The sequence below is a fragment of the Cherax quadricarinatus genome, chromosome 3 (genome assembly GCF_038502225.1).
Source record: "Cherax quadricarinatus isolate ZL_2023a chromosome 3, ASM3850222v1, whole genome shotgun sequence".
Taxonomy (NCBI): domain Eukaryota; kingdom Metazoa; phylum Arthropoda; class Malacostraca; order Decapoda; family Parastacidae; genus Cherax; species Cherax quadricarinatus.
Window position 1 is genome coordinate 3,687,605 of NC_091294.1, and position 24,781 is coordinate 3,712,385.

At 39.4% G+C, this 24,781-nt stretch overlaps 1 protein-coding gene across 5 annotated transcripts in view; it reads right to left on the minus strand.

The window, feature by feature from the left end:
* LOC128706559 (ATP-dependent RNA helicase TDRD9) overlaps positions 1–24,781 on the minus strand; it is a 143,178-nt gene that overhangs the window by 52,113 nt on the left and 66,284 nt on the right. For 4 of the 5 annotated variants that reach the window (XM_070093494.1, XM_053801484.1, XM_070093517.1 and 1 more), the window contains exon 6: positions 10,956–11,039. The exons of the other annotated variant lie outside the window; for it this stretch is intronic. In XM_070093494.1, coding sequence (XP_069949595.1) covers positions 10,956–11,039 — 84 coding nt within the window. The remainder of the gene's footprint in view (positions 1–10,955; positions 11,040–24,781) is intronic. 5 annotated transcript variants of the gene reach the window in all.

A 24,781-nucleotide genomic window follows, 5' to 3' on the forward strand; every position in this document is an offset into this window, starting at 1 on the left:
TATGTTGTTGTTGGCACTGAGAAGTGCCTTTGATTGTTCTGCAGTGTAGTAATTACAGTAACTGTTTGATTCATTTAAGTCATTATATAAGAGGTTGGTATCAGGATCAATGCTTGTAATCATAAGATTTGTAGTGAATCTATAGTTAGAATTAAGTATAAAACAAAGTAAATAGTCTTAAGCTAAAAAATAGCACCTGAATTATTTAACAAATGTAAAATAATGAGCTAAGGTAGTTTTTTTTTTTTAAGCTAAAATAAAGGAGACAATAAAAAAGGGACTAATACAAATAAAGTGATGATCAAATAATGGAGCTTGGGAATATGACAGTAGGTAGTACTATAAAGGTAATTCTTTAAAGTTAGAATTATAGTATAAAATTATAATATAAAAGGGACTAATATAAGTTGTGGTGAACAATAAAGTGGTAATCAAATAAATGAGCTTTGGAATATAATGGCAAAATTGTGATCTTATTCTACTTTAGCACCTGAGAATAGCACCTTGATTATTTTAACAATTGTGAATATATAAACTAGGGTAGTTATATAAAGCTAAAATAAAGGAGAAAATATATAAGGGACTAAAATTAAGTAATGGTAAACAAAGTTAAATGGACAGATGGTCACTATGAAATAATATTGGTTTAGGAGTAAGATCTGATTTGTAATATTAAATAAACTGAGCAGTTTATTGCACAATAAAAAGTAAAAAAAAAAAAAATGAGGTAGTTGGTACTAGCTAGCAAAAGATAGTTTTGGTACTTGCAAAATAGTAATTGGAATATACACTAATTGCATACACAATGAAAAGTGACTAAAAAACAAGTAGTGATAAACAAAATTAAATGGACAGGTAAGAATAATGAATATTATTAATTTGGAGTAGTCTGCATAACAGTAAATCTTCTATTTTTTTGTGAGAATAAAAATTCAAAGTAGAAAGCAAAAGAATGTAAGAGGGGCCTGGGGACATGACTAAAGAACAGAGGAAATGTTATTTTAGTGCCAGGAATGTCTTTCTTGTTTATTCTGGACCCTATTTGGAAATTGGCATCTTTTGAAATTTGTGTGAAATAAGCAAAATTGCTAAATTCTGACCACTGTATTGGATAATTGAAATTGGTAAATGGGTGGTTTCTTGTACTCATTCAATAAAAAAAATGGAGTTCTAGCGAAATAGATATGATTTTTGCCAACTAGTACAATGGAATTGGCCGAAAACATGGCACAAATCGTGCAAAATCACAGATGCGTAAACATCATCGAGACCGCTAACTTTGCGAGAGCGTAATTCCATAAGCTTTCCATCAAATTTCACACTTTTGGTGTCATTATGATCGGGAAAAGATTCTCTATCTTTTCATTAGAAATATTTTTTTTTTTTTTTTTTGAAATTTGGGCAACCCTGAGAACAAGTCTGGGAGAGGGCCTGGGGACCCTGAAAGGGTTAAAAAGTATATTTTTGTGAAGGCAATAAAACAAAAAAAAAAATTCTGATCAGTACTTACTGAGATACCGTGGTGAGAAGTTGACCCAAAATGACCGGGTGGCGGCAACATCGACGATTCCAACAAGCGCGCATTTCTTTATTTAACGTTTTTAATAGTTTTTCTTTTTTCTAATTTTTTTCTTTTCCTACTAACATTTGGGGCCTGAGAGACCAATACTGTATATAATGTATATATATAAACTCACTCTATTGAACACAATAACTGCACTAATGTTAGTATCATAATATTGTTTACTACTTTTGTTTATTACAATAAACATGCACAAATCTTGTATAATACTAATGTTCTATCATATATTTACATATGTACAATCACTGGACATGTTTTTAGAACTGCTGCAGCTTGTGGAACTCCTCGAAACAAGGCACCATGCACAGAGGTACCTTATATTCCTCGCACATAAACAGAGCGTCTTTGCGTCTTTGTTGCCGTCATTTTTTTTGTGCACAGACAACACATCTCTTCTGAGCAAATTTCTTCTTAGTTGCAGGAAGCTGTATCATGAAGTGATCACCTTTCCTTCTCTAATGCTTGGGTATATCCTGGGGAATTCGAGAACAGTTTTGTATAGCAGGTGTTGTTACCTGGTATTTCATTACGAGTTGTCTGACAATAGAAACAAAATTCACCATAAGGTGGTCTGCTGCCAGTCTTCACTTGGTACATATTATATGCATTGAGCATTGAAATGTCCATGAGATGGAAGAAAAGTTTCATATACCACTTGTAACTTTTACGAACACAATCAACAAAGCCAATCTGCATATCACATTTGTCAACCAAGCGCATGTTTTGTGTATAATCAATCACTGTCACTGGTTTTCGAATATGTTCATTAGTCATTCTATCAACTTTGCCACCGTCTTGCACTTCGTTACAGTGAATGGTTGTCAACAATGTGACATCTCGTTTGTCATGCCACCGTAATGCCATGATGTCATTGGCAGTAAACACCTGCACCTCATCATCACGAGTGACTGTGTTGAACCTGGGCATATGTTTACGATTAGAACACACATCTGTCTTGTTTACTCACAAGAAATCACTGAGTAAAGGGCTTGTGTACCAGTTATCGGTATATAATGTATGCCCCTTACCAAGATAAGGTGCCATCATGCTTCTCACTATGTCACCTGAGATACCCAATAACATCCTGGTATCTTTCAATGTTTTACTTCCCGTGTATACAACAATATCCAATACCAGGCCACCGTCACAGTCACAGAGTACAAAGCGTTTCCTCTTGCTCGGTGTATACTGTTTGAATGACAGTCTACCTTTGAACAAAATCAAAGATTCATCAAGTACAAGATTCTTGAATGGATAAAAGTACATGTTGAACTTTTCTTTCAGATACATAAAAACATTTCTAATCTTGTTTGAAGACCGGGGTAGAAATTATCCGATCTGTGGACCAGTATGATTTTATATTATGCTTATAGACATAAGGCATAAGCATTATTGTTGCAAAAAGCAAATACATTTCTGCAACAGTTGTCTCTCTCCACCGGTGTAGTCTTGACTGTGGCGATATCATCGTATTTGCCATGTTACTTTCTCTGCCAATAGTTTCCATCAGGGGCTGGTCAAAGAATATTTCAAAGAATTCCAGTTCATTGGCAGTGGTTCCAAGGGGACAAGTAGGTAGAATTCCACTTTGAGAGTCATCAAACTGGTGGGGCTTGGGAACAAAATTGGGATTTTGCTGCCAAATCCAGATACGGTTTGCTGGTGGATACTGGACATCACAGGCTGGTTGTGCTGGTAGTTGTGGTTGTGGTGGGCTGGTGGCTGACGCTCCACTTTGTCCTTGAACTAAGGAGTCAGGAGCATGGGTCCCAGCCCGGGCTGGTCAGTCATGCATGGCCGTGGCATTACCATCACCACAACCACCACCTACTGATGCCTGTGGTCTATCCATGCCAAGTGTAGCCACATCATCCTCACTTTCACTGTCTATTGCTGGTGTAGGGCCACAGGAAGTACTCCAGGATGTACTCCGTCCCCTGGGCACTGCATAGGGAACACTACCTGAGCGCATGCAGTGGCGTATATACCGACGCTTCACTGGTGAATATGTTTCCTCACTATCACTACTCGAATGATCGTCAAGAGCAATAAAATCACAATTCACGTCACTATCATCATCATTACTGAAGTCAGAGGCCTGGCCACGCGAAAATATGAGGTACAACTGATCGTGACTGAGGAGTGCCCACACCAGAGGTAGAAGGTTGAGGATCGTCATGGTTTTCTGCACTATTATCAATATCCTGGTCATTCCTTTCACTCACCAACTGATCAAAGCCAAAGAATTCGTCTTCATTTCCACTTCCATCAGTCAGAACTATCACATAGGAAGAGGAAAGTCCCAATTTTCCTTGGAGTGAGAGCTGCCTTGCGACTAGGCATGGTGAACAAAGGTAAATGAGCCGGCGTTCCCACAATGCTATGCGGGTGTCTAGAAATTTTGTTTATGGCGCACACACACCACGCAGACCCGTTTTCTCGCATGTAGGCCTACCAGCCTTTCCGCACTAAATTTGACGCCGCTAGAAATTTGACGTAGATCTACGGTTTGGACCCTGAACGTAAAGCCGTAGATCTACGGCACGGACCCTGAAAGGGTTAATGAGACTTGGTGATTATTATTATTATTATTTCTAATATGGTGTCATTTGTGCAAGTCGTCTGGCTCCCACATCTCATATTTATGTTTATTTATTCTACTATGGGGTGTATTTATCATCTTTATATGTTATGTATCGTGTTTATCATATAATTTTGAAAAAATATAATAGATGGATTAATGAAAATGTGTATATTAACGTAATATACGACATTTAAATGAGACTCGGTGATTATCATCATCATTACTAATATGACATCTCGAGACATAAGAATCTCTTACTGATTTTAATGTGTATCTGCATGCAAGCACAGTATGTAAGTTTATTTAAGTACAGGTATACATAAGTATAATTATCAGAGTATATATAAAATATGAAATAACTTTTAAAAACACTTGAAATTTTGGAGTTTCCAGACATAATGGAAAGACTTAGTGCTTACGGATCTCACAGAGAATGTAAACAAATCGGGTGGGGCACGGTGACCGTATTAGAAAGTCAGGTGGGGGGAGCCGTACAGCAAGTTTTGGTCAAAATTTTAAATGACCGTATTGGCGGAACACCGTAAAGCGGGGCCCTACTGTATACTATACGTTTGGACCGTTTACGGGTTAACCCTTTGACTGTCGCGGTCGTATATATACATCATGGGAGATACCGTGTTTGACGTATCTATACGCATAAATTCTAGCGGCTTCAAATCAAGCGGGAGAAGGCTGGTAGGCCTACACGAGAGAGAATAGGTCTCAGTGGTCGGTGTGCACCCTGTGAAAAAATCTGGGACTCAGCGGTGCATTGTGGGAACGCCATCTTGGTAGTCCATTTTCACCATGCCTCGCAGTAAGAAGTTCCTCACTCCTCGGCGGATTGGAGGTCTTTTGTTCCCAAGTGATAGCTCAAAAAGTGATGATAGTGTCAGTGAAAGTGAATTCCCTGGTTTTGAAGCGGGTGTGACCGAGAAAATTACCCAGGATAACATAATTAGTGATGAAAACCCAGATGACCCACAACCTTCCACCTCTGGTGCTGGGCCGGCTCGTTCATGTTCACCTGTACCAGGACGAAAGAGGAAACTATTTGCCTGTGTACAAGACTCAGATGTGAGCAGTGCAAGTGATAGTGATAGTGATTTCAAGGTTATTGAAAGCAGTTCTAGTTGTGACAGTGAGGGTGAATATTCCCCGGTGAAGCGGCAGTATATACGACGTCGCATGCGGTCTGGTAGTGTGCCATATGCTCTTCCAAGAGGAAGGAGTACATCTCGGAGCACATCCTGTGGCCCTACACCACGTCCTGATAGTGAAGATGATGATATTGTTACGATGGGTATAAATGATGTGAGTGAGGCAGCAGGCGGTGGCGGTGATAGTGATGGTGGCATGAGTCGTGTGACACCAGCAGCGGGCCACGCTACTACCCGCGCTGCTGACTCTGCACAACTACAACCAGCCTCACCCAACCCCACACTCCCACAACCACAACCACATTACAATATCCAGAACGCACCAGCTGACCGCATCTTGGATTGGCAGCAAGATGACGAGTTTGTTCCCAATCCCCATGACTTTGATGGAGGATAAAGTGGAATACAGCCATCATGTACACTTGGGAACAATCTCACTGAATTGGAATGCTTTCAGTTGTTCTTCGATGAACCCCTGATGGACATTATTGTCAGGGAAAGCAATACATACTATGAGTACACCATGGCAAACACTATTCTGTCACCAAGATCACGCCTACACCAGTGGAAGGACACAACTGTGGCAGAGATGTATCTGTTCTTTGCCACAATAATGCTTATGCCACATGTATATAAGCATAGTGTCAACACATACTGGGCGACAGACCGCCTGATTTCAACCCCTGCTTTCAGTGACATTATACCAGTGAATAGATTTGTGTTACTGTTACAGACAAAACCAGGCCTGACAGAAGCGACAGGTTATATAAGATCAGACGTGTGTTTATGTACCTGAAACAAAAGTGCTGTATGTATTTTTATCCCCTCAGGAAGCTTGTTATTGACGAGTCTTTGATTTTGTTCAAAGGAAGACTCTCATTCAAGCAGTATATACCAAGCAAGAGGAAACGCTTTGGTATAAAGTTATTTGTTCTGTGTGATTGCAAAACTGGTCTGGTTTTGGATATAATTGTGTACACTGGCAGTAAAACAATGGAAGATACCAGGAAGTTACTGGGTATCTCTGGTGATGTGGTTAGAACAATGATGGAGCCATATCTTGGTAAGGGGCATATTTTATATACTGACAACTGGTACACAAGCCCTATACTCAGTGATTTCTTGCGAGTGAACATGACAGACGTGTGTGGCACAGTGCGTAGAAATCGTAAACATATGCCTAGGTTCGATGCTGGCAGTCGTAGAGGTGAAGTGCAGGTGTTTGCTGCCAATGACATCATGGCATTTCGGTGGCATGACAAACGTGATGTCACACTGCTGACATCAGTTCACCGACACGAAATGGTAGACACTGGCAAGCAGAATAGAGAGACCAATGAACCCATTGTAAAACCTGCAGCTGTGATGGATTACAACCTCAATATGCGCTTAGTGGACAAATGTGACATGCAGATTGGGTTTGCTGACTGTGTTCGCAAGAGTTATAAGTGGTACATAAAACTGTTTTTCCATCTTCTTGACATTTCCATGCTGAATGCTTAAAATATGTATAAGTTGAAGACCAAGAAGAAACCCAAATATGGTGAATTTTGTTTGTCAGTCATCAGACAAATAATATTCAAGTACCAAGAAACAACACCTGCAACAGGCCAGCACCCACGAAATTATCAACACATGTCCTCTCGTCTGAGGCCTGGTGATCACTACCCCATACCACTGCCTGCTACTACTGCCAAGTAAAATGCTCAGAAGAGGTGTTTTGTCTGTGGACATACCACAAAACACCCACAAAAATGCAGAGCACTCGTTTTATGTGTGAGGAGTGTAAGACACCATTGTGCTTATACCCATGTTTCAAAGAATTCCACAAGCTGCAGCACTTCTAGAAAAGTGTCCAGTGATTGTACATATGTATATATACGTATTATAAAAGAATCGTAATAAACATTTGTTTACATTGTTTGTTTGTGTAAACAAGTTTTAGCAACATTATAATGATACGAGTGTTTTTGCTATAATTGTGTTACATTCAACGAGTGTATATTTGAACATTGCACAATAATTTGGTCTCACAGGCCACAAAAGTTATGTGAAAAAATAAAATAGTGAAAAAAAAACAAGAAACCATCGAATACAAGTAAATCAAAGTTTACCGGGTGAGCGGCAGTCGCCGCTGTTGCCGCTCACAGATCAATTTCAGCAAACTTCAGGACTATATCTCGGTAAGTACTGATGGGAAAATTTTTTTGGGGGGACTAAAACAATCAGAAAAATAATCTTAACATTTTCATATGAAAATTTTTTTTTTTCGAATATTTTGCGACACCAGAGACACTTCAGGATTGGGCCTTTCGACAGTCAAAGGGTTAATAGGTCTGATTCAGTTACTGGGATGCTGTAAATTGCCAGTCTTTCCTGGTCATATTTTATTATCTGAGAAATAGAGTAAATTTCTATTTTTGTGTACACCTTAAGCTAAAGGAATCTTACACGAGACAAGAAATGCAGGAAAAACTAAAAGCCATAAATGAAATTGAAAGAAACCAACAATATTTGTTTTTTATGCCAAATTGAAGTCTAGAACATCCAGTATTGGGTCCCTACTTAGACAAGAATGGTCTTACACAGATGACAGCAAGGAAATGAGAGTGTTACTCAAGTTCCAGTATGACTCAGCTTTTAGCGAGCACCTAACCACAATAAGAGTCGAACACCTAAATGAATTTTTTATGAACGAGACTCAGGCCCGGTGGCCTGGTGGCTAAAGCTCCCGCTTCACACACGGAGGGCCCGGGTTCGATTCCCGGCGGGTGGAAACATTTCGACACGTTTCCTTACACCTGTTGTCCTGTTCACCTAGCAGCAAATAGGTACCTGGGTGTTAGTCGACTGGTGTGGGTCGCATCCTGGGGGACAAGATTAAGGACCCCAATGGAAATAAGTTAGACAGTCCTCGATGACGCACTGACTTTCTTGGGTTATCCTGGGTGGCTAATCCTCCGGGGTTAAAAATCCGAACGAAATCTTATCTTATCTTACCATATGACTTCAAAAAGGTGATAAACAACATGCCCACACACACTGCCCCAGGCTCAGAAACCTGGAACTCCATGTTCATCAAGAACTGCAAGAAGCCCCTACCACATGCTGTTTAGCATTCTATAGTGGGAACATGGACACAGGAGTCATTCCCTTACTCTAAAAACAACAGATACAACCCCACTCCACAAAGGGGGCAGTAAAGCAATAGCTAAGGACTGCAGATCAAATATTGCTGCACACTAATAGCGCCTTTCAAGGCAGGTGAAATTGCTGACCTATGTACGGAGAACCTTCAAGGCACACGTAAGTATGATAAAACACCTCAATTACTGGAAGCAGTTGAAGTTCTTGGACTTATATTTCCTGGAATGCAGCCAGAAGAGATATCTGATTATATACACTTGGAAAATCCTAGAGGGATTAGTACCAAATTTGCACAGGAAAATCACGATCTATGAAAGCAAAAGACTCAGCAGGCAATGCAACATCCCCCCCAATGAAAAGAAGGGGTGCCACTAGCATAACAGACAGCACAGAAAGTGTCAGGGAACGAAGACTGTTCAACTGCCTCCCAGTATACAAAAGGGGGATTACCAATAGACCCCTGGCTGTCTTCAAGAAGGCGCTGGACAGGCACCCAAAGTCAGTGGCTGATCAGCCGGGCTGTGGTTCGTACGCTGGTTTACATGCTGCCAACAGTAATGGCCTGGCTGATAAGGCCCTGATCTACCATGAAGCCTGGTCACAGTACCACTGACCCCTGAAACCCTCTAAAGGTATACCCCAAGTTTACTTGTAGAGGGTTCCAGGGATCAACATCCCTATGGCCCAGTCTGTAACCAGGCTTCTCGGTGGATCAGGGCCTGATCAGTGAAGCTATTGCTGCTAGCCGCATGCAATCTGACATAAGAACCACAGTCCGGCTGATCAGGTACTGACCTGAGGTGCCTGTCCAGTGCCTTCTTGAAGACAGCCAGAGTTTATTTGTAATCACCCTTATGTATGCTGGGAGACAGCTGCACAGTCTTGGACCCCTGACACTTACTGTGTTGTTTCTTAACTTACCAGTGGCACCATTGCTTTTCATTGGAGGGACGCTGCATCTCCTACCGAGTCTTTTGCTTTCAGAGGGAGTGATTTTCATGTGCAAATTTGAGACTAGCCCCTCTAGGATTTTCCAAGTGTACATTATCATGTGTCATTCTCATCTGCATTCTAGGGAATACAAATCAAAAGATTTCAATCATTCCCAGTAATTTAGATGCTTTATCATACTTTTGTGTGCCATGAAAGTTCTCTGTACATTCTCCAGATCTGCAATTTCGCCTGCCTTGAAGGGGGCCCGTTAGTGTACAGCAATATTCTAAGCCTAGAGAGAACAAGCGATTTAAAGAGAGAGTGATATCATGGGCTTGGCATCCCTAATTTTGAAGTTTCTCATTATCCATTCTATCATTTTCCTAGCAGATGTGTTAGATACATTGTTGTAATCTTTGAAACTGAGATCTGCTGACATTATCACTCCCAGGTCCTTCACATAAGCTTTTCACTCTACTGTGTGATTGGAATTTGTTTTATACTCCGATACAGTTAATTTCCTCGAGTTTTCCCATATCAGAGCAACTGAAAAATCTTTTCATTGCGCTTCATGTTTTCCGCAGCCAATTCAAAGATTTAGTTGATGGTCACTTGGAGGCATGCAGTGTCCTCAATGGATAACACAATCATGCAAATTCGGGTGTCATCTGCAAAAGAAGACACAGTGCTGTGGCTTACGTCTCTGTCCATGTCAGATATGAGGATAAGGAACAGGATGGGGGCGAGTACTGTGCCTTGTGGACCTGAGCTTTTCATAGCAGCCGCCTCAATCTTTACTCTGTGTTCTATTTGTTAGGAAGTTATAGATCTATCTACCAACTTTTCCTGTTATTCCTTGATCACACATTCTGTGCACTACTGCACCATGGTCACACTTGCAGAAGGCTTTTGCAAAGTGTGTGTATACTACATCTACATTATACTTGTCCCCCAGTGCTTTTATGAAGTCTTGTGGTGTCAGGAAAGCTAGTGTAATATACGAGAGGCCTGGGGCTGTGACTAATCAACACAGAAAATTTTATAGTGCCAGCAATGTCTACGTTGTTTATTTTGCACTTTGCAATTTGGCCTTTTTTTTTTTTTTTGCAAAATTGGCCAAATTACTAATTTATGCACTTTATAGGATAGTTGAAATATTTGAATGGGCAGTTTCTTGTGCTCAATCGACAGAATGAAAGGCATACTAGCAAAATAGCTAAGAATTTGGTCAAACAGAACACTGGAATTTGCTGAAAATAGGACTGAATATGAGCAAAATCGTTGATGCGTAAACTGTAATGAGACAGCTAACTTTGTGCCTGCATAATTCCTTAAGTTTTCCATCAAATTTTGTATTTTTTAGTGTCATTACCTTCAGAAAAAATTTTTCTACCATTTCAATAGATTAAAAAAAAAATTCGACACAACAATATTAATTTTAGGAGTCTGGACAGTGAAAGGGTTAAATAGTACAAAAATTCTTTTAATATATTTCCTATAAATAAACATTGAATAAATATTTCAGGTATAAATTACAGAAAGAACTCACCGAAATCTTGAAGATTCACTGCTTAAGAAATTCATGTAGTTTTCAATCTCTGGTAGCCCAGGAAGAAAAGCCAAAACTGCACCTCTGAGGCAAGTAATTAAAAAAAATACATCTCATATTGAGTTGAGAATGAGAATGAAAAGAATGAGGCTTAATCCAATTAATACACTACTATATACAAAAAAATAATATAGTACATGGATACACTATAAAGCAATGAGATTATAATTTAGCACAAGAAGTGTATTTCATGCCATACTCACAGAAAGGACACAGGTTTTATACAAAGTCTTGCATACAGTTTACATATACTCTTATCTGCTACACACATCACACCAAAAGTTTCTTATAATTATTATACACCCTATTGTACAATCTTGGATATCAATCAAAAGATTACATATGGTGCAAACAATGCCTTTTTAGTCAATCTGACAAACAAGCTGAAACACCCCACAACTGATCTTTCTACAAAAAAAAAAAAAAAAAAAAAAAAATTATATATTACTATATATGTTTTCTTGTGAATTGACAGACCAGTACATAAATATATAATTTTGTAAAAAAAACTGACTGTGCAACCATTCCTAACAATAAAATTAACAATATAATTCACTTTCAAAGTTCTTTGTCTCCACAGACTCCAAAGTGCACCACTCACCTTTTCCCCTCATCAGTTCTATGATTCACCTCATCATTCATAGACCCATCTGCTGACACGTACACTCCGAAATATCTGAATACATTCACCTCCTCCATACTCTCTCCCTCCAATCTGATAGCCAATCTTTTGTTACCTAATTTTTTTGTTATCCTTGAGTATAGTCCTAAATTGATTTGTGGGCAGGGGACCTCTTGCTTTCTCAGCCAAAGAGTTCCAGATCTTCGGGACCTTTGTGTGCACTGCATTTTTGCATAGTGTGAGACACACGAAGGATGTCAAAAAGTGTTTTGTTCCTCGTGTCATGCCTGTGAGTTCTGTTTTAGTTGTCTAGAAGTTTGAGTGGAGGTTCATATTGGATTTTAATGTTCTGTATATATAATACGCACAATAATACCTGTGTGTTTTTTGTACATTAAGCGAGTTCAAGCTCTTGAAGAGTGGCGGGGAGTGTTGTCTGGCACTGGAGTTTGTGATCATCTGCACCACAGCTTTTTGTAGGGTTATTAAAGGTTTAAGGTGATTGGCTGTGGTCAATCCCCAAACAGAAATACCACAGGTGAGATAAGGGCATATTAACCCTATGACTGCTGGTACCCCCTGATTCTAAACTCTTGTGATTAGAAAAATATTAGAAAAAAAAATTATTTTTCTTACCAAAATCTTAAGAATATTTTTCGTGTTTTAAAACAAAAAAAAAAACAAAAAAAAAAAACATGTGATCATTAGTAACTGCGATATAGAGGCATAGAGTTGACAAAGATAACAGCTTACGGCAACATCAGTAAATATCGCTCACTCGGTAATATTATTTTTACTTTTATTGTACTTTTTTCATTTTTTTTTTTTTTCAACAAGTCGGCCGTCTCCCACCGAGGCAGGGTGACCCAAAAAAAAGAAAGAAAATCCCCAAAAAGAAAATACTTTCATCATTATTCAACACTTTCACCACACTCACACATTATCACTGCTTTTGCAGAGGTGCTCAGAATACAACAGTTTAGAAGCATATACGTATAGAGATACACAACATATCCCTCCAAACTGCCAATATCCCAAACCCCTCCTTTAAAGTGCAGGCATTGTACTTCCCATTTCCAGGACTCAAGTCCAACTATATGAAAATAACCGGTTTCCCTGAATCCCTTCACTAAATATTACCCTGCTCACACTCCAACAGATCGTCAGGTCCCAAGTATCATTCGTCTCCATTCACTCCTATCTAACACGCTCATGCACGCTTGCTGGAAGTCCAAGCCCCTCACCCACAAAACCTCCTTTACCCTCTCTTTCCAACCCTTTCGAGGACGACCCCTACCCCTCTTTCCTTCCCCTATAGATTTATATGCTTTCCATGTCATTCTACTTTGATCCATTCTCTCTAAATGACCAAACCACCTCAACAACCCCTCTTCTGCCCTCTGACTAATGCTTTTATTAACTCCACACCTTCTCCTAATTTCCACACTCCGAATTTTCTGCATAATATTTACACCACACATTGCCCTTAGACAGGACATCTCCACTGCCTCCAACCGTCTCCTCACTGCTGCATTTACCACCCAAGCTTCACATCCATATAAGAGTGTTGGTACTACTATACTTTCATACATTCCCTTCTTTGCCTCCATAGATAACGTTTTTTGACTCCACATATACCTCAACGCACCACTCACCTTTTTTCCCTCATCAATTCTATGATTAACCTCATCCTTCATAAATCCATCCGCCGACACGTCAACTCCCAAGTATCTGAAAACATTCACTTCTTCCATACTCCTCCTCCCCAATTTGATATCCAATTTTTCTTTATCTAAATCATTTGATACCCTCATCACCTTACTCTTTTCTATGTTCACTTTCAACTTTCTACCTTTACACACATTCTCAAACTCATCCACTAACCTTTGTAATTTTTCTTTAGAATCTCCCATAAGCACAGTATCATCAGCAAAAAGTAACTGTGTCAATTCCCATTTTGAATTTGATTCCCCATAATTTAATCCCACCCCTCTCCCGAACACCCTAGCATTTACTTCTTTTACAACCCCATCTATAAATATATTAAACAACCATGGTGACATTACACATCCCTGTCTAAGACCTACTTTTACCGGGAAGTATTCTCCCTCTCTTCTACACACCCTAACCTGAGCCTCACTATCCTCATAAAAGCTCTTTACAGCATTTAGTAACTTACCACCTATTCCATATACTTGCAACATCTGCCACATTGCTCCTCTATCCACTCTATCATATGCCTTTTCTAAATCCATAAATGCAATAAAAACTTCCCTACCTTTATCTAAATACTGTTCACATATATGCTTCAATGTAAACACTTGATCTACACATCCCCTACCCACTCTGAAGCCTCCTTGCTCGTCCGCAATTCTACATTCTGTCTTACCTCTAATTCTTTCAATTATAACCCTACCGTATACTTTTCCTGGTATACTCAGTAAACTTATTCCTCTATAATTTTTACAATCTCTTTTGTCCCCTTTCCCTTTATATAAAGGGACTATACATGCTCTCCGCCAATCCCTAGGTACCTTCCCCTCTTTCATACATTTATTAAACAAAAGTACCAACCACTCCAACACTATATCCCCCCCTGCTTTTAACATTTCTGTCATGATCCCATCAGTTTCAGCTGCTTTACCCCCTTTCATTCTACGTAATGCCTCACGTACCTCCACCACACTTACATTCTGCTCTTCTTCACTCCTAAAAGATGGTATACCTCCCTGGCCAATGCATGAAATTACCGCCTCCCTTTCTTCCTTAACATTTAAAAGTTCCTCAAAATATTCTCGCCATCTACCTAATACCTCCCTCTCCCCATCTACTAACTCCCCTACTCTGTTTTTAACTGACAAATCCATACTTTCCCTAGGCTTTCTTAACTTGTTTAACTCACTCCAAAATTTTTTCTTATTTTCATTAAAATTTCTTGACAGTGCCTCTCCCACTCTTTCATCTGCTCTCCTTTTGCACTCTCTCACCACTCTCTTCACCTTTCTTTTACTCTCCATATACTCTGCTCTTCTTATAACACTTCTGCTTTGTAAAAACCTCTCGTAAGCTACCTTTTTCTCTTTTATCACACCCTTTACTTCATCATTCCACCAATCACTCCTCTTTCCTCCTGCCCCCACCCTCCTATAACCACAAACTTCTGCCCCACATTCTAATACTGCATTTTTAAAACTATTCCAACCCTCTTCAACCCCCCCACTACTCATCTTTGCACTAGCCCACCTTTCTGCCAATAGTCGCTTATATCTCGCCCGAACTTCCTCCTCCCTTAGTTTATACACTTTCACCTCCCTCTTACTTGTTGTTGCCACCTTCCTCTTTTCCCATCTACCTCTTACTCTAACTGTAGCTACAACTAAATAATGATCCGATATATCAGTTGCCCCTCTATAAACATGTACATCCTGGAGCCTACCCATCAACCTTTTATCCACCAATACATAATCTAACAAACTACTTTCATTACGTGCTACATCATACCTTGTATATTTATTTATCCTCTTTTTCATAAAATATGTATTACTTATTACCAAATTTCTTTCTACACATAGCTCAATTAAAGGCTCCCTATTTACATTTACCCCTGGCACCCCAAAATTACCTACTACTCCCTCCATAACATTTTTACCCACTTTAGCATTGAAATCCCCAACCACCATTACTCTCACACTTGATTCAAAATTCCCCACGCATTCACTCAACATTTCCCAGAATCTCTCTCTCTCCTCTACACTTCTCTCTTCTCCAGGTGCATACACGCTTACTATAACCCACTTTTCACATCCAATCTTTATTTTACTCCACATAATCCTTGAATTTATACATTTGTAGTCCCTCTTTTCCTGCCATAGCTTATCCTTCAACATTATTGCTACTCCTTCTTTAGCTCTAACTCTATTTGAAACCCCTGACCTAATCCCATTTATTCCTCTCCATTGAAACTCTCCCACCCCCTTCAGCTTTGTTTCACTTAAAGCCAGGACATCCAGTTTCTTCTCATTCATAACATCCACAATCATCTCTTTCTTATCATTTGCACAACATCCACGCACATTCAGACTTCCCACTTTGACAATTTTCTTCTTCTTATTCTTTTTAGTAATCTCTACAGGAAAAGGGGTTACTAGCCCATTGTTCCCGGCATTTTAGTTGACTTTTACAACACGCATGGCTTACGGAGGAAAGATTCTTATTCCACTTCCCCATGGATATAAAAGGAAAAGTAATAAGACCAAGAACTATTAAGATAAAATCAAAGAAAACTCAGATGAGTGTGTATAAATAAACGTGTACATGTATGTGTAGTGTGACCTAATTGTAAGTAGAAGTAGCAAGACGTACCTGTAATCTTGCATATTTATGAGACAGACAAAAGACACCAGCAATCCTACCATCATGTAAAACAATTACAGGCTTTCGTTTTACACTCACTTGGCAGGACGGTAGTACCTCCCTGGGTGGTTGCTGTGTCCTGCGAGACCAATATAACGCATAATGCATACAGCAGGGCCTCGCTTTTTGGCGTTTTGCTTTACAGTGTTCCGCTAATATGGCGATCTCAAATTATGACCAGAACTTTCTATATGGCAAGTGGTCTTTCAAATACGGCGTGGGCCACCCGGTTTGTTTACATTCTCCATGAGCACATCTCTCTATTATGTAATAATAATCACTCTTGGGCACATTAGTCTAATTTTACGTCAATATAGACATTTTCATTAATCAATCTATGATATTTTCTTCAAAATTATATAAGAAACACGTTACATAACACATAAACATTTTGTTTATATACTATGGAGGTGTGGTAGCTGGGTGAAGGGAAAACATTACGTCAGTCCTCTTAATACATAATGCTTTTCTTTACAATTCTCGGCATGAATTATTCATTACTTCTCCCTTTGTTTATGATGACAACTAAAGGTAGTTGTTAGAAACAATTAAACGCAATGAACATGGTATGTCGATGGTAAAAATATGGCTCTGGGCCACATTAAATATCGTGTAGCTATGTAGGTAGGTGTAGGTATGTAGCCCAGGCAGACTACATACCTACATTATTATTATAACTGATAATCATACATATGTGTACCTGTACCTAAGTAAACTTAGACACTGTGCTGGCATACAGGTACACATTAAAATCACTAAGAGTGTATTAGTCTTGAAGACTCCATATTACTGATAATAATAACACAATAATAATCACTCTAAGGAGTATTAAATATCTTATAAAATGTTAATATAGACATTTTGCTTAATCCATCTAAATACACCCCAGAGTAGAATTAGCATAAATATGAGATGTGGTAGCCAGGCAACTTGTATGGCTTGTGGTAGCAAGGCAACTTGTAGGACTTGTGGTAGCCAGGCAACTTGTAGGACTTGTGGCAGCCAGGCAACTTGTAGGACTTGTGGTAGCCAGGCAACTTGTAGGACTTGTGGTAGCCAGGCAACTTGTAGGACTTGTGGTAGCCAGGCAACTTGTAGGACTTGTGATAAAAACCAGAAGCGTTCATCTGGTTTGTATACATTACGTGTGGGTGGGGTGGGGAGGGCTGCCCTTCCTGGCTACCCATACTTCCCAACCTGACTTCATACAAAACTCACCTCTCACCCTACATTAAGACTACAAATATTTTAAGGTAATTAACCCTTTGACTGTTTCAGGGCCCTCTCTGAAACTGTCATTCTATGTCGCCAAATATTCGAAAAAAAAAAAATTATTTTTTCTTATGAAAATGTTAGGAATATTTTTACTAGTGTTTTAAGCCTAAAAAAAAATTTTTGCCATCAGTACTTACCGAGATATAGAGCCGCAAAGTTTGCAGAAATTGACGTGCGTACGGCAACAGCGGCGACTGCCGCCCACCCGGTATTCTTTTATTTTCTCTAATTCAAAGGTTTCTTGCATTTTTCAATATTTTTCTTTTCCAGGTAACTTATGTGGCCTGTGAGACCAATGTAAGGTGCATTGTTCAAATATACACTCATTATTTACAACACAATAACAGAACAAACTTTATCACTATTAGTTTGTGTATACACTTTGTTTACACAAACAAACAATACAAAACAATGTTTATTACTATTGTTCCATAATATATATACATATGTACAGTCACTAACCACGTTCCTAGAACTGCTGCAGCTTGTGGAACTCTTTGAAACATGGGTATATGCAGAGGGGCACTTCACACTCCTCACACATAAAACGAGTGTCTCTGCGTGTTTGTGGGCGTTTTGTGGTATGCATACATACATAACACCTCTTCTGAGCATTTTTCTTGGCAGTAGTAGGAGGCAGTTGTATGGGGTAGTGATCACCAGGCCTCAAACGAGATGACGTCTGTGGGCGCTGGTCTATTGCAGGAGTTGCTCCTTTGTACTTTGCAATTATTTGTCTGATTACTGACAGGCAAAATTCACCATATTTTGGTGTTTTGTTGGTCTTCAACTTGTATATGTTATAAGCATTTAGCATAGAGATATCAACAAGATGGAAAAAAAGTTTGATATACCACTTATAACTCTTGCGTACACAGTCTGCAAACCCAATCTGCATGTCACATTTGTCCACTAAGCGCATATTGAGGTTGTAGTCCATGACAGCTGCAGGCTTTAGAATGGGTTCATTGGTCTCTCTGTTGTCCCTGCCACTGGGTACCATTTCGTTTGTGTGAACTGATGTCAACAATGTGACATCACGTTTGTCATGCCACCGAAATGCCATGATGTCATTGGCAGCAAAGGCTTGCACCTCACCTCTGCGAGTGCCAGCGTCGAACCTTGGCATATGTTTGCGATTACCACGCACTGTGCCACACACGTCTGTCAAGTTCACTCGCAAGAAATCACTGAGTAAGGGGCTTGTGTACCAGTTATCAGTAAATAACATATGCCCCTTACCAAGATATGGTTCCATCATTGTTCGAACCACATCACCAGAGATACCCAATAACTTCATGGTATCTCTCAAAGTATTACTGCCAGTGTACACAATAATATCTAAAACAAGACCACTTCTGCAATCACACAGTACAAATAGCTTTATACCAAAGCGTTTCCTCTTGCTTGGTATATATTGCTTGAATGAGAGTCTTCCTTTGAATAAAATCAAGGACTCATCAATAACAAGCTTCCTGAAGGGATAAAAATACATGCAGCACTTTTGTTTCAGGTACATAAACACATTTCTTATCTTATATAACCTGTCGCTTCTGTCAGGCCTGGTTTTGTCTGAAAAGTGTAACATACGCAACAGTATCAGGAAACGATTGACACCTATAATGTCACTAAAACCTGGAGTTGAAATCAGGCGATCTGTTGTCCAGTATGTGGTGACAGTGTGCTTATACACATGTGGCATAAGCATTATTGTGGCAAAAAACAGGTACATCTCTGCCACAGTTGTCTCCTTCCACTTGTGTAGCCGTGATTTTGGTGAGAGAATTGTATTTGCCATGGTGTATTCACAGTATGTGTTGGTTTCCCTGACAATGATGTCCATCAGGGGTTCATCGAAGAATAACTCAAAGCAGTCCAGTTCACTGGCATTGTTCCCAAGTGGACAAGATGGCTTTATTCCACTTTGTGTTTCATCAAAGTCATGGGGACTGGGAACAAACTCGTCACCGTCCTGCCAATCCCAGATGCGGTCTGCTGGTGGGGTCTGGATATTGTACCGTGGTTGTGGCTGTGGTTGTGGCTGTGCAGGTTGTGGTGGTGCAGGTTGTGGCAGTGTGGGGTAGGGTGAGGCTGGTTGTTCTGCTGAGTCAGCCGCGTGGCTAGTAGCGTGGCCTGGTGATGGTGCCACATGGGCCGTGCCACCCTCACTATCACCACCACTGCCTCCTCCCTCACTGTCACCATTCATACCCATCGTTACAATATCGTCATCTTCACTATCAGGTCGTGGTGTTGGGCCACGGGATGTGCTCCCAGAGTTTCTCCTTCCCCTTGGAACAACATATGAAACACTACCAGACCGCATGCTACGTCGTACATACTGGCACTTCACTGGGGAATATTCACTCTCACTGTCACTAGAACTGCTTTCAATGACTTTGAAATCACTATCACTATCACTGCTATCATCAGGGTGTTGTACACGACCAAATAGTTTCCTCTTTCGTCCTGGTACAGGCGAACGTGAACGTGAACAAGCCGGCACAGCACCAGAGGTCGAAGGTTGTGGGTCATCTGGGTTTTCGTCACTATTTACGTTATCCTGGGCACTTTTTTCGGTAACACTCACTTGAAAACCCTTGAATTCACTGTCACTGACACTTTCATCGCTGTTAGAGCTATCACTTGGGAACAAAAGACCTCCAATCCGCCGAGGAGTGAGGAACTTCTTACCGAGAGGCATGGTGAAAATGGACTGACAACATGGCGTTCCCACAATGCACCGCTAGGTCCCAGATTTTTTTCACAGGGTGCACACCGACCACTGAGACCCATTCTCTCCCGTGTAGGCCTATCAGGCCTTTGGCGCTCGATTTGAAGCCGCTAGAATTTGTGCGTATAAATACGTCAGAAACATTGGCTCGTAAGACGTATTTATACGTCGGAAACAGTCAAAGGGTTAATGAATGCACTATATATGCATTTTATCGCTCTAGGGAGCTTAACCCCTTGACTGTCGCAACCTCCAATCCTGAGGTGCCTCCTGGTGTCGCAAAATTAGTGACCTCGGCGATATTTACAAACTGGCAATTTCGCCCAATTTGAGCCCTATTTTCGGCTAATTCCTTTGTTCCAGTCGACCAAAGTCATAGCTATTTCTTTAGAACTCTGTTTTTTCTATTGATTGAGTACAAGAAACTGCCCATTTACCGATTTCAACTACCCAATAACGTGGTCAGAAATTTGTAATTTGGTCAATTTCACGAAAATTAAAAAATATGACAATTTCAAAATAAGGTGCAAAATGAACAATGCAGACATTCCTGGCTCTAAAATAACATTTTCTTTGTTCATCAGTCACGTCTCCAGGCCCCTCTGATATTACTCTTGCTTTCTATTTTGAATTTTTATTCAAACAAAAAATATTAGACTTACTATTATGCAGACTACTGCAATGCTGTAATAACTGTATAAATAACATCAACCCATTCATGACTGCATATTAGAATGGCTAGTTGGACATTTATTGGACAAGGGCATCATTTGTTTACTTTTGAACACTGGCAAAAATCAAACATTTCCCCTACTTTTAGCTCCATTTTCAGGTTCTTTTTATAATAAAACCAATCAAAATCACCTCTATTTCTATAATATGTTTTCCATTCTATCAAACAAGACCAAGAAAACAAGAATACAACCATAAATACTATATGAAAATAGACCACAAACTCTGAATTTTAATTAAGAAAAAAAAGTCGGATTTTTTTTTCTCATTATGCACTGCGTGCTTCAGGATTTTTTTTATGTGGTGCACACTGACCACACAGACCCATTCTCTCACATGTGGGCCTACCAGCTTTCTCCTGCTTGATTTGAAGCCACTAGAATTTATGAGTATGTATATATACGTCAAACACGGTATGTCGTAAAACGTATATATATACGACCAAAACAGTCGAAGGATTAATGTTGTAGTAGGTATAAGTGGCCAGGCAGGATGCCATACCTCCCACACGACTTTCTACGAATACTTTTCACCTCTCACCCTACATTAAGACCAATGAGACTACAAATATTCTCACCCTTTTACTGTCGCAAGCCACTTTCTGAAACTGTCATTCTATATCGAAAAATTTTGGGAAAAAAAAAAAAAATCTTATTGAATGATAGAGAATCTTTTCCCGATGGTAATGACACCAAAAGTACGAAATTTGGTCATGGAATTACGCTGCTGTGAAGTTAGTGGTCTCGGCTACATACAGTGGACCCCCGGTTAACGAACTTTTTTCATTCCAGTAGTATGTTCAGGTGCCAGTACTGACCGAATTTTTTCCCATAAGGAATATTGTGAAGTAGATTAGTCCATTTCAGACCCCCAAACATACACGTACAAACGCACTTACATAAATACACTTACATAATTGGTTGCATTTGGAGGTGATCGTTAACCGGGGGTCCACTGTATATGCATCGGCGATTTCACCAACTTTGAGCCCTGTTTTTGGCCAATTCTGTTGTTCCAGTTGACCAAACTCATAGCTATTTCTTCAGAACTCCATTTTTTTCTATTGACTGCATACAAGAAACTGCCCATTTACCAATTTGAACTAACCAATAAAGTGGTCAGAAATTGGCAATTTGGCCAATTTCACACAAATTAAAAAAGATGCCAATTTCAAAATAGGGTCCAAAATAAACCATGTAGACATTCTTGGCACTAAAATAACATATCCTCTGTTCATTAGTCACGTCTCTAGGCCCCTCTTACATTACTATTGATTTCTATATAGATTTTTTATTCATACAAAAAATACAAAATTTACTGTTATGCAGACTACTACATTATTATAAAAATGGTATAAATAATATCAGTGCACTAGTGAAAGAATATTAGACTCCCAGTTGATGTGTATTGGCAATGTGGTGTGATTTGCCGACTCTTGAACATTGGTAAAAATCGAACATTTCCACTAATTTGAGCTCAATTTCAAGGTTGTTTTCATCATGAAACTAATCAAAATCATCTCTATTTCTGCAATATGTTTTCCATTTTATCATGCGAGACCATGAAAACGAGAATACAATGATAAATACTATACAAAAATACACCTCAAAGTCGGCGTTTTAATCCAAAAAAACGGTCAGTTTTTTTTCTCATTATGCACTGCGTGCTGCAGGATTTTTTTACGTAGTGCACACTGACCACAGACCTATTCTCTCACATGTGGGCCTACCAGCTTTCTCCTGCTTGATATGAAGCCGCTAGAATTGAGTATATATACGTCCGAAACACTGCCTCGTAAGACTTGTATAAATGACCAAAATAGTCAAAGGGTTAAGGTAAGTCATACGTCTACTGTATATGCATTTTATCACTCTAGGGAACTTTAAGGATCGTAGTATAGTATGTGTGGGTGGGCAGGCCAGGAGGGCTACCACACCTGACTCCTTAAGAGTAAATACTACTCGCCTTTTGCCCTACATTAAGACTACAAATATTTTGAGGTAAATAATAAGTGTGTGTGTGTGTATTTTACTTTTTAACCCTTTCAGGGTCCGTCCCGTAGATCTACGGCTTTACGTTCAGGGTCCAAACCGTAGATGTACGCCAAAATTCTAGCGGTGTTAAATTTAGCGGGAGAAGGCTCGTAGGCCTACATCTGAGAGAATGGGTCTGGATGGTCAGTGTGCATACCATAGAAAAAATCTGGACGCCCGCATGGCATTGTGGGAACGCCGGCAAAGTAGCTTTGTTGATTGTGCCTGGCAGCAAGGAAGCTCTCACTCCCACTCACTCTCCTGGCAAATTCTGACTCTCCTCTTCACAACTTACTGTTCTAAGACTGATGGAAGTGGAGCTGAAGACGAATTCTATGGTTTTGAACCATATGGTACCATTGTGCCATATGGTACAATGGTACCATATGGTACAATGGTGCCATGTCATACAATAGCATCATATGGTACAATGGTATTGTATGATAGTGGTACCATATGGTACAATGTACCATATAGTACATTATACCATATGGTACAGGGTACAGGGACCCTAATGGAAATAAGTGACTTTTTTGGGTTATCCTTGGTTCTCCAAACATGCTGCTAAGTATGATATGCTATGCAACTTTATTTGTGTATAACTAAATAAACTTACTTATGATGCCACATGCACTTGATTAAGTTTATTCAGGTGTACAGAAATACAATTACATAGATTATCATACATAGCAGCATATGTATAAAATCCTAGGATAACCCAAAAAAGTCAGGGTGACTTATTTCCATAGTCATCCCTGCATCCGTACCATATGGTGTCCTGTACTGTATGATACCCTGTACCATATGGTACCCTGTACCATATGGTACCCTGCACCATATGGTACCCTGCACCATATGGTACCCTGCACCAATGTTATCCTGTACTGCATGGTACTCTATACCAAATAGTACATTGTACCATATGGTACCCTGTAACATATGATACCATGTACCATATGGTCAATAGGTGTTGGTGGCATGAGACACCAGCCAAGACTGAGTGAGTGGCGACACAAACTAGCTACTGACTCTGCAGTTTCCGAGACAAAGTGCTTTGTCATCCACCTCAAGGAACACGTCAAGATCCTGTACACTTGTAAATATATAATAGAACATTACTAATATATAAAATTTTTGCATATTTTTGTTGTAAACAACTATTGTAAACAAAATAATAATGAAAATATTAGTGTGTTTATTGTGTTGAATACAACAGTACCATATGGTACAATGAACCATATGGTATCATTGTACTGTACGGTACAATGTACCATATGGTACCATATGGTACCATTACACCATATGGTTCCATATGGTGCCACTGTACCATATGGTACCATTGTATCATATAGTGCCATTGTACCATATGGTACAACTGCACCCTCTGGTGCCATTGTACCATATGGTACTATATGGTACCGTTGTATCCAACACAATAACCACACAAATATTTTCATCATTTTGTTTACAATAAACTTGTAAACAAGTTTTGTAAGCAATATAATGATAAACAAATCAGTGCAGTTATTGTGTTGAATACAATGAGTGTACACTTATACAATATACATTATACTGGTCTCATGGGCCACAAATGTTATTAGAAAAAGAAAAAAATTAGAAAAGAAAAGAAAAAGGTTTAAAAAACGTAAAATAAAAAAATGGGATTTTGCAGAAGTCACTGATGTTGCTGCCACCCGGTCATTTCGGGTCAACTTCCCGCCACTGTATCTCGGTAAGTACTGATCAGAATTTTTTTTTTTGTCTTATTATCTTCACAAAAATATACTCTTTAATTTTGTAAGAATTTTTTTTTTTTTTTTTTTCAAAATTTCTTGGACACTGGAGCACCACTTAAGATTTTGGCCTTGGACCCTGAAGGGGTTAATGCCTAGTTCTATAGATAATTTAATATATATTAGTGTAAACTTGTTATCTGGCATTTACATGCATTTATAAA